The following is an 11,592-nucleotide window of genomic DNA, read 5'->3' as shown; positions in this document are numbered from 1 at the left end:
GACGGATTTGGGAATTTGGGCCGCAGACCAGGAATTTGCATCCTGGGGGGTCAGGGAGGGGGGAGGATGGCAGTGCAGGGGGCCAGAGGGGGGTAGGAATGGGCTGTCCCTCTCGCCCTCTTTCCTTCTCTCTCTCTTTCTCGCCCTCCCCTGCATGCATTCAGCTGCTCCAGCTGTCGATCTGCCCACTCACTCTCTCAGGGCCATAGAGGCAGGAGCAGGACAGATAGAGGGACCACTTCAGCTCTCCACACTCACAACACACCAGGGACCACCACTGCCAGGGGACTAGAACAGCACTACACGGACCCAAACCAGGAACCTGAAGATAACAGGAAGAAGACGAATTCACACAAACGAAGAAGACTTGCCTGTGAGTTCACCATGTTTCACAATGACTTTGTGTGTGTGCGGGTTTGAAAGAGAGAGAGTGAGCGGGTGTGTCTACGAGAGCTTTTGTGAGTGAGGGAGCGATTAACCAAGTGCGTGAGTGTATTACGTCACAAAGAAAAAAGTGCCTCTTACCCTCTGCTCCTGGAGGGGGTGGACACGTCACAGCTACACCACTGCTCTCCACTCAACCTCCACGGCTACAGTTGGATCCTTACAAGAGCTGAGGTGGCAAGGCCCTGTGTGTATGTGAGGGAGGGAGAGGGGGTGGAAGGGAGGGACAGAGAGCATGTGTAAGGGAGTAGTTGTATTTGTAAATGGAAATGTATTACGAAACTCTTGTACAGATCCAACTACTATTTCACAACTATTTAATGTCACAGTTGCAAAGTCTATTAATATCTCCTGCGAACTTGATGCATGAAAAAACCTGCCAGACATGGTCAGCTTGGATTAAACCCTAAGTACAGGATTTGTTTGCTGGAAAGACTTGCTTTAGTGTGAGGAGGAGCAGACAGGCCCACATTACCATATGGCCACACCAAGGGACAACCACAAACTAGAGAGACAGGTGCCACCCAATGGCACTAAACACACTGTATACACCCTCACTCCCATACACACACATTACATCACAGTGCAGGACACTGCCTTCCTATTTCCTTACAGACCACTTCTGTGCAGAGCAGGGCGCCATTTTATCACTGTGTTTATGTACTCTCAATTGCTAACATTTGACAGAAAGAATTCTGCGTTCATAGGCCGACAGTAGTAGTAAGGCTGGTCTGGGGAGAGCACAGAGGCACGGCGAGGAGGGTCAACTATTAAAATACCAAACTCCCCCCTCTGGCCCACCCTGTGTCCATCATCTCCTGCCCTCGGCACACGCCACCTCATCTAGTTACCACAGCATATCATAAGTATTCACATCCCTTGGATTTTTTCATATTTCGTTGCGTGACAAAGTGGGATCGAAATGGATTTGGTTGTGATTTATTTTGTCTTTCATCTACACAATACTCCATAATGTCGAAGTGAAAAGAAAATTCTACAAATGTTAACAAATGTTTTTTTTAAATGGAATGACTAAAATATAGTTGTTGAAAAAGTATTCTGTAAAATGTGGCGGAACAAATCACATAAGTTACATGGACTCACTCTGTGTGAAATAATAGGGGTTGACATGATTTTTTAAATGACTACCCCTTCCTCTGTCCCTTATACGTACAACATCTGTAAGGTCCCTCAGTCAAGTATTGAATTTCAATTACAGATTCAACTACAAAGACCAGGGAGCTTTTCAAAAGCCTCGTTAAGAAGGGCAGTGATTGGTAGGTTGGTAACAATAACAAATCAGACATTGAATATATCTTAAAGAATGGTCATGTTACAAATTATGCTGTGCATTATGTATTAAACCACCCAGACACAACAAAGATACAGTCGTCCTTCTGAACTGAGCTGCAGGACAGGAATGAAACTGCTCAGGGATGTTACCATGAGGCCATTGGTGATTTTAAAACAGCTACAGCGTTCAATGGCTGTGAAGGGAGAAAACAGAGGATGGATCAACAACATTGTTGTGACTCCTCAATAGTGACCTAAATGACAGTGAAAAGAAGTACACAAATATAGACTCCTGTATGCAAAAAGGCACTAAAGTCATACTGCAAAAACAACACGGCAAAGGAATACACTTTTTGGCCTAAATGCAAAGTCTTATGTTTAGGGCAAATCCAACACAACACGTCACTGAGTAACTGCCTCCTTATTTTGGTGGCTGCATCATGGTATGGGTATGCTTGACATTGGCAAAGACTAGGGAGGTTTTTTCACGATAAAAGAAACAGGATGGAGCGAAGCACAGGCAAAGTCCTAGAGGAAAACCTGCTTCAGTCTGCTTTCCACCAGACACTGGGAGATGAATTCACCTTTCAGCAGGACAGTAATCTACAACACAAGGCCAAATCTACACTAAAATTGCTTACCAAGTAGACAGTGAATGTTACAGTTTTGACTTAAATCTGCATGAAAATCTATGGCAAGACTTGAATATTGCTGTCTAGCCATGATCCCCAGCATCTTGACAGAGCTTGACAAATTTTGAAAATAATAATGGGCAAATATTGCACAATCCAGGTGTGCAAAGCTCTTATAGACTTACCTAAAATACTTACAGCTGTAAGTGGGGGGGGGGGGGGGGGGATACTTTTCTAATCAATTAATACTATGTTTTATTTTTCATTAATAAAACAAATCTTAGACATTACAGAGTATTTGGTGTAGACCAATGTGAAAAAAATCCAAGGGGGGTAAACACATGATACCCACTGGATCACTTTGGCCCAGCCAGCTCTCCATGCCTGGCTGCCACTAGCTACCCTCTCCATCACTCACCAGCAGACTACAGCCCTGTGCCCATGGGACGACAGGCTAACTCCACTGGGGAACTGTTATGTTTTATTGGTTTTCTGGAGTTCTACTGTCCGGCAATGTGAGAGAAATCTAACACCACAGGAGTTTAGTGGTATAACATATAAGAGGTTCTGGCCCGCTGGGTGGCAGGTTCAGTGCAGCGAGGGGAACAGAGCACAGCTTGAGCCCACCGGGCCACCATGTTAGAGAGAGAGCAGCTCCATGCACTACGGAGCAGAACGGAACAAAGCTGGCTATATATACATCACAAGACACGACCGTCTCTGGTTGGGTCTCCCACCGTTGTGTGTGCATGTGTAGATGTGTGTGTGTATAGTCTATGTGTGTTTGTGTATGTTGCTCTGTGTGTGTATAACTGTGTGTGTGGTCTCACTGTGTGTTCTGCCTAGTCCCCATGAAGTCATTTCGTTATGACCCTGCTGTTATTTTGCTTGGTCATTCTGCTGACGGTGTGGATTCAAGAATAGGGGTACCTCCTGTTGCAGGAGTTAACATACTACTGATGCCAGCACAGGAGGTTGGTGGCACCTTAATTGGGGAGGACGGGCTCGTGGTAATGGCTGGAACGGAATTAGTGGAATGGTCTCAAATACATCAAACACATGGTTTCCAGGTGTTTGATGCCATTCCATTTGCTCCGTTCCAGCCATTATTATGAGCCGTCCTCCCCTCAGAAGCCTCCACGGGATGCCAGTAATATAAGGAATGCACCTGTACCAAGTAAAGACGGCATCTGTATCAACATCCACTGTCCTCCAAGAGTTGCAGAATTTCCTCTTCAATCCAAGTAAAGACGGGGCCATATAATTACTTTATTTCTGTGAGCAATGTGTACTACTGTACATGGTAGACAATGCTACACTTGTAAATGTCATGTTAACCATGGTTCACCGACACCTGTTGTAACCAGAACCACAAACAATGAAAAGACCAGTGGTTGGCCTGTGGAAGACTATCAGAGTGACAGACCATCCTCCCACTCAGAGACCAGAGGCTGTAGGGTTGGCAGCAGCTGTCCTACATGAACCATGGGGGGCTTTCCCAGAACCTGATACTCTGAGAAACACCGTGATGGCAGGGTATCCCTACTGGGATCTGCAGCCCACATCCTTGCCACAGGCATTCCAGAGGTCCAATCACCACATGGTGCTCAATGGTCAGCGGAGGCGAGGCAGCACCTACCCACGTCTGCCTGCTGCTCACAGGCCTGGGTGACTGAGTGACTGGACTCTCAACTGGCGGACAGTTGTTTTTTGGTGGTTTTAGGTCAGATTTACCCCCCCCCCCCCCCCCAAAGCGGATTCTGACGTGTCCTCATATTGTGGCTGTCTAAGTGTCCAGGTGTACAGTGTGTGTCCAGGTGTACAGTGTGTGTCCAGAGGTGCAGTGTGTGTCCAGGGGTACAGTGTGTGTCCAGAGGTACAGTGTGTGTCCAGGGGTACAGTGTGTGTCCAGGGGTACAGTGTGTGTCCAGGGGTACAGTGTGTGTCCAGGGGTACAGTGTGTTTCCAGGGGTACAGTGTGTGTCCAGGGGTACAGTGTGTGTCCAGGGGTACAGTGTGTGTCCAGGGGTACAGTGTGTGTCCAGGGGTACAGTGTGTGTCCAGGGGTACAGTGTGTTTCCAGGGGTACAGTGTGTGTCCAGGGGTACAGTGTGTGTCCAGGGGTACAGTGTGTGTCCAGAGGTACAGTGTGTATCCAGAGGTACAGTGTGTGTCCAGGGGTACAGTGTGTGTCCAGAGGTACAGTGTGTGTCCAGGGGTACAGTGTGTGTCCAGGGGTACAGTGTGTGTCCAGAGGTACAGTGTGTGTCCAGGGGTACAGTGTGTGTATACTCCTGCATACGATGCAGACCTATTGAAGATGATATGATGCAAGGTCCACTAAAAGACCTCACTTTTGTGAGTGTGTGAAAAATGGTGAAGTTGTGACAGGTGCACTGACTGTGTATATAGTTGTCCTGGGAACTCAGTGGAACATTTGTTTTGGTGCTTGAGAAGGAAGGTTAAGCTACATTTGGAGTGTGATGTAAGACAGTTAGCATGTTTGTGTGGGTACACACGTTGCTCTGTGGCTTCTTGCTTGGCCTCTCTGAGGTTAGTGTGTGTGTGTGTGTGTGTGTTTGCATGGGGCGCAACAAGTGGTTGAGTATTACAGCATACTCGTGTGTGTGTGTGTGTGTGTGTGTGTAAGGAAAGCAATGATTATAACTTTCCTCTTCATATATTATTTTGCCTGGAGAAAATTCTAACTGACGTTTTTTGCACAAATGTCGGTTACTCAGAGATGTTTTATTGTTACATTTGGCCAGCTTTCTCTTCTTTTTTTGTCTGAGGGAGCTGGAATAGAGGATTTATTTGTCTAGGTACAGGGTCTACTTAAACAGCTGTGCTTCCACTCTCCAAGAACATTAAATGGAGGATGGTTGGTCTCTCCCAAAAAGAGCAGCATAGCGCTGTCTGTATGCTTCTCCAACTCCACATGCAGTACTTCAATGAATAACACACTAGCAAATGATGAACGATGCCAGACTCAAACAAAGACAATAATGGATTCTGCGATACTAGTCAGTGACAGTGATTTAGATGGATGAACAGAGCAGAGATCTGTGTCAGAGCTTGCGGCGTCTGGGGAAACGGAAAGTAATGTCTTGAAATTGTCAGACAATACCCTGAGATGTAGGAGCTCATACAGGCCTTGCTGTATTTTAACGGCTCACTCTGGTATACTGTAGGTTTGTGTGTGAGCATTTGTGTGTGCATGTGTGTGTGTGTGTGTGTGTGTATTCCTAGTCCCGGTTACAGTGGGCCTGTCTGGGGGAAACAGAGGGCTGTCTATGGAGAGCTAACATGACTTTGTTATTTTTAGCTGATGGATAGAGTACGTCATTATATTGACCTTTCGCCAGCAGGGGGAGACGGGCTTTCTCTCCGTCATACTGGTGGGGATTCAGGGGAAAGATGTTCGATTAGCAAATAATGACTAACATCTGAGTCACACGGGACTTGTGTGAGTTGACTTCTGAGCCTGGCTTCAGAAAAGTGTTAGATGTCAACACAGCCACAGTGTTATGGGGAGTTTATTAAGTGGATGGATTGAAAGCTGTTCCAACTGTTCTAACCCAGGTTGTGAAGTAACTCTCTCTCTTATCAACCCAGGTTAATGAGAATCCTAAGTATCTAACTCTCTCTCTCTGCAGATACCGCTGAGCTGCTCTGAGCACCACAACAAGCCGGCAGCTTCTCTCATCCTGACCTGAGGCGCCGCTACCTGTCTGACCCGCCGGCTGTGCCAGTGTGTGTCTGTGTGTGATCCTGTCCTATCTGCCAGTCAGTCTGTGAGCATGCGGGGCGGGTGTGCGGCGATCCTGTGTGTGTCTGTGTTCCTCCGCAGTGCTATTTCACAGCCACTTACAGAAAGTGACACCTACACGGTAAGGATGGGTACTCCAGGACCCTTTCTCTCCCTTCCTCCTCCCCTTCCATCTTTTCGTCTCCTCCCACCATACGCCAGACTGATGATTGGACCCCTTCTGTACTGCAGCTGCTCTTCTCTCCTGTTGACCTCCGCTGTACTCTGACATCTCTCTTTTTCCGTCCCCCTCTGTGCCTCTGACTAGGTATCCTCCTATTAGTGTGACAGCCATGATTCAAAGTGCACATGATAGCTACAAATGAAAGGTGATTTGGATTATTCAGTGCATGTGACTCTCGCTCTCTCTCTCCTGCTATCTGTAGGAATGCACAGATGGATATCAATGGGACCCTCAGACTCAGCACTGCAAAGGTAATGACCCTCGCTTATCCTCATGTCCCCATCTCTTATCTTCCCTGCATCAGATGAGCATTACAACTTGAAACCACTTCTGTCTTTCACTCCTTTTCCTTCTCCCTCTCTCCCGACAGACATAAACGAGTGTGAGACCATTCCGGAGGCCTGTAAGGGGGAGATGAAGTGCTTCAACCACTACGGGGGCTACCTGTGCCTCCCCCGTTCTGCCTCGGTCATCCCAGCCCCGGACCCCCCCAGCCAGCCTGGGACCAACCTGGAGAGCACCGCCAGAGAGCCCTTCAACCCCTGTCCTCTGGGCTACGAGCCCCAGGGGGGAGACAGCTGTGTGGGTGAGAGAGGGGATGGACGGACAGGGACGGACGGACGGGGGGGACGGGGGGGTGGACAGGTGGCTGCAGGGGGACAGGATAAGGTGTGCGTGTGTGCCTTCTTTGTGATTGGGCAATAAGCATGTAGTCTGGATGAGTGCAGACCATAGTGTGGGACAGGTGGCTGTGTCAAGTGTGTGTTGGGGTGGTTGTGTGTGAGTATTTGTCCATGGGGGGTGGATCGCTGGTACTGGAATGTGGAGATTTCACACGAGGACAGCTGCTCTTAGTTTTATAGGATGGAGAGTGTTGAGAGAGCTGCTTGTCCTGTTGTTCTTGGGGTCGGGGTGATAGGTGTTGTTGATGGGGAATGCATGAGACAGGAATAATGATTGGACAATGTGGGGCAGCTGTATTAACATCCATTTTACTAAGTACATTGTGTTATTTTGCCATATCTCACACACAGACGTGAATGAGTGTGAGAGAGATGAACACGACTGCCAGCCCAGCCAGCAGTGCATCAACACGCCGGGAGCCTTCACCTGCCAGTGTCCTGAGGGTTACCGTAAGGTTGGCGTTGAGTGCATCGGTAAGACACCCGATAGTACTCCCATAGGACTCCCTCTAACCAGTCTAGTCACTGGCCTGAGTCACACCGACTCACTGTTTGCGGTCTCACCTCATTGTTGTGGTTAAGCTTAGTCATTGTAGCATGTTATTTGACCTCTATTTCACCAGGAATGTCATTTAATTTATTCACAATTAATATGTTAATATGTTTTATTGTCACATACACCGGATAGGTCAAATTCTCCTTAGTCATTGTACCATGTTATTTGACCTCTATTTAAACAGGAAAGCCATTTGGATCAAATTCTCCTTCACCATAACGACCTGGTTGGTCAACTCAATCTCCTCCTTCTCTCTGGAACTGTTTCTAAATGCTCTCCTTCCATCTGTGTTGTCAGACATTGACGAGTGCAGATACAGGTACTGTCAGCATCGCTGTGTCAACGTCCCTGGCTCCTTCTCCTGTCAGTGTGAACCAGGCTTCCAGCTGGCCGGCAACAACCGCTCCTGTATTGGTAAGGCATGGTCAGATATACACACAAGCACATACAGAGAGTCCCAGTCTATCCAGACTGATATAGATATATAGACTTCTCCCTCTCCTCCTCCTTCCAGATGTGAATGAGTGTGACATGGGCGCCCCCTGTCAGCAGCGGTGTTATAACACCTACGGTACCTTCCTCTGTCGCTGTGACCAGGGCTACGAGCTGGGGCCTGACGGCTTCGCCTGCAATGGTGAGAGGATACATCTGTTGCTCTGTCTCTATAATGTCATTAAAGTAGCAGTGCTTTGATCTGAAAAGAAAACCAGTTCTTTCTTTCTTGCATTTATTAAAAGCTGTTCTTCTGTTTCTTGGTTAAAACAGCTGTACTGTGATCTTAAACGTTGTTCCCCTCTCTCTCCCTCCATCGTTCTGCAGACATAGACGAGTGCAGCTACTCCAGTTACCTGTGCCAGTATCAGTGTGTCAATGAGCCCGGGAAGTTCTCCTGTCAGTGCCCAGAAGGCTACCAGCTGCTGGGCACTCGACTATGCCAGGGTAAGCACCTTCTCCATCTGTTCTCCATCTCAATGTTTTTCTTAACACCTTTTCCCATCCTTCACTTCAATGTCAGCTAACTGTACCTGTGTGTTCTTTCGTTGTCCTCGTTGTTAGTGGACGATAAAGTATTCTAATTGATTCTATTCATTTCAATTCTCTCTCTTTCTCCGACCCTCAATCTATCCCTCTCCTCCCCAGATATAAATGAGTGTGAGACCGGAGTGCACCAGTGTACTGAAGGACAGACCTGTGTGAATATCCACGGTGCCAGTCAGTGTGTGGACACCAACCGTTGCCAGGACCCCTACGTCCAAGTATCTGACAAGTGAGTGAACATTTATTAAAACATGGGCGCACACACATACACACACACACCTTTTCCCCATTATCAAACTATGCCCTGGGCACAAATCTCAACATATCATCAGCCTCTGTATGGAGCATAGCTCACATTATTTATAAGATTGCGCCAATTGCTTTATCCATATCTCTGTCCAATTCTGTGATCTTTTCAGTTGAAGATGTTCCAGTACAATTAGAATGCTGTTAGAAGAGTGAAACCAGTCTTACAATGATAACAGGTGTGGACAGTGGTTAATTTCCCCCAGCTGTATGAAAACTGCTTCAGAAAAACTATTGGGGAAATGGCCACTGTTCAAATACAGTTGAATGTAATCCATCTTGGTTTGAGGATAGTTCACCATGCTCCTTCATATTGCAATATACCCCTCTAGTGGTTGAGTTATGAACTACTCTTTTGAACATTTATCTACGCATGCAGGCTGGTCTCATAGACTAGACGTAACATAGTAAACAAAAATCTGGAACACTCAAATTAGTATGTTATGTTTGGTATGGTTCCATAAGATAGAAGGTTACTTCAGGCAAAAACGAAAGGACGCGAACGTCTAGCAACCCAAAGGTTGCGTGTTTGAATCTCATCACGGACAACTTTAGCATTTTAGCTAATTATCAACTTTGCAACTACTTACTACTTTTTAGCTACTTTGCAACTACTTAGCATATTAGCTACACCCTAACCCCTAAACCTAACCCCTAGTCTAGGTAACGTTAGCCACAACTAATTGTAATTCGTAAACATATCATACGATTTGTCATTCGTAACATATCATACGAATTGTAATTCGTAACATATCATATGAAATGAATGATGGACATCCACAAATGAATACATACCATACCAAACATTACATATCATACTAATTTGAGCGTCCCGGATTTTAGTTTACTATGTTACGTCTACCCCTGAGTCCAGGTTGCAGACAAGCATGAGCATATCAAAGGATGTAATCCATATTTAATATTTAGTGATAAATATCAAATATTCTGTTTTAATTTAAATGAAACAGAATAGAAAGTTCATCAGTAAGTCATCTAGTTCATGAGGTCAAATTTCAGGAAATTTTTATTTATGCAACATGACTGCCACTATGGCACAACTCATATATCTCTCCAGAGGACTAAAACCTGCTATTTGTCTTTCCTGTGTGTCCAGTCGCTGTGTTTGTCCTGTGACCAAGCCAGCCTGTCGAGACCTACCCTTCTCTATCGTCCAACGCTACATGAGCATCACGTCGGAGCGCTCCGTCCCCTCAGACATCTTCCAGATCCAGGCCACCAGCGTCTACCCCGGAGCATACAACACCTTCCGTATCCGCTCTGGAGACGACGACGGAGACTTCTACATCAGAGTGAGCACAGCCACAGTGTAACAGCCCTTGTACAGCACCAGCCTGGGTCACCCTCCCATCCAGCTTGTCAATATATGATGATAGACTAGTGAATTTACGATGACAGTGGAGGTCCAGTTTTGAGACCTTGCATCATAACAGGACTTAGTAACACACGTTTCTTGACTTTTAGACTAGGAGAGCGCGACTGACCCTGACTAACCTCACTATCATTTCTGTGTCTCTCAGCAAATCAACAACATCAGCGCCATGCTGGTTTTAGCCCGGGCCGTGACGGGACCCCAAGAGTACACACTGGACCTGGAGATGGTGTCAGTCAACCCCCTCCTGAGCTACCAGACCAGCTCGGCCCTGCGACTGTCCATCTACGTAGGGCCTTATGCCTTCTAAAGGGAGGACAGAGAGTCAGAGAGGGGGAGAAACACAGTACAGACACAAGAGAGGAGAAATAGGACACACAGAACCATCTAGAATTGAAAGGGGTCATAAACAGCACAGTCAGATACTGTAACATGATGTCAGAAGTTTGTTAGCTTCTCCTATTTCATGACCTGCAAAGAAAACACACAACTCAAATCACAACCCTCTGGGAAAGCTAAGATAGAGTGAGGTAAAGAGACATTTATAAAAATGAATACTTCATCGATAACATATGACTGATAAGCATCAATACTACGAAGTGACATTTCCCCCAGCCCACATACCGTACATGTTTGTTCCCTGCCTCTTAGCTGAAGTCTCCTAAAGTATCATTCCCAACTGCTCCACGCTGCTCATTTGTCATGGTCCTTTGAGCCAAATAGGGACAATTAGTCTAGTAACCTTTGGTACAAACCCCTTACATGTTTTAGAAATACCCTGCAATTGAAGATAAAGAGAGGTGCAAAAAACACATTATTTCATCATTCTCATCTAGACTCTGTCATTCTCTTTCTTTGAGCAGACCCATTCTCACTCCTATATTTTCATGCTATTCTCATTCCTTTATGACCGTTTTCGTCCATGGACACGACTCAATAACCACTCAGATCGAACCTTCTCATCCACCCTGTCGCTCCTGCATCCATCTCTCTCCTAAATCATAGCTAGTCCTAGAGCTGACGCTCTCACTCACTCACCATTTGTAGTTTTGTCACATTACTGATTTTGTTTTACTTTTTGTCCAGGAAGCTGATACAAAATAAAACGCTATACATTTTAATAATGTGTTAACCATTGCCTTTTGTTCATATTATTTCACCATGTCACCCTCTTTCTTAATATAGTCCCATTTCTCTCCTACTTCTTCAACTCCTGTTTCTCCTTTTCCTTCATACAGTATTTCCTTATTTCCCACAG

At 46.2% G+C, this 11,592-nt stretch overlaps 1 protein-coding gene across 1 annotated transcript; it reads left to right on the top strand.

Annotated features, from left to right (window-relative positions):
• Positions 1–191: 191 nt before the first annotated feature.
• On the top strand, positions 192–11,464 carry LOC311104740 (EGF-containing fibulin-like extracellular matrix protein 2). The gene is made up of 11 exons (XM_084146634.1): positions 192–373; positions 6,026–6,259; positions 6,564–6,612; positions 6,732–6,947; positions 7,396–7,518; positions 7,898–8,014; positions 8,115–8,234; positions 8,420–8,539; positions 8,741–8,867; positions 10,059–10,254; positions 10,483–11,464. Exons 2-11 carry the CDS (start codon positions 6,170–6,172, stop codon positions 10,642–10,644), a joined length of 1,320 nt encoding a protein of 439 aa, XP_084002760.1. The 5' UTR covers positions 192–373; positions 6,026–6,169; the 3' UTR covers positions 10,645–11,464.
• The last annotated feature ends 128 nt before the right edge of the window (positions 11,465–11,592 follow it).

The sequence above is a fragment of the Coregonus lavaretus genome (genome assembly GCF_964263955.1).
Source record: "Coregonus lavaretus genome assembly, chromosome: 29".
Classification (NCBI taxonomy): domain Eukaryota; kingdom Metazoa; phylum Chordata; class Actinopteri; order Salmoniformes; family Salmonidae; genus Coregonus; species Coregonus lavaretus.
Note: the sequence above shows the minus strand (reverse complement) of the source record. Positions and strands in the feature narration are given on the sequence as shown.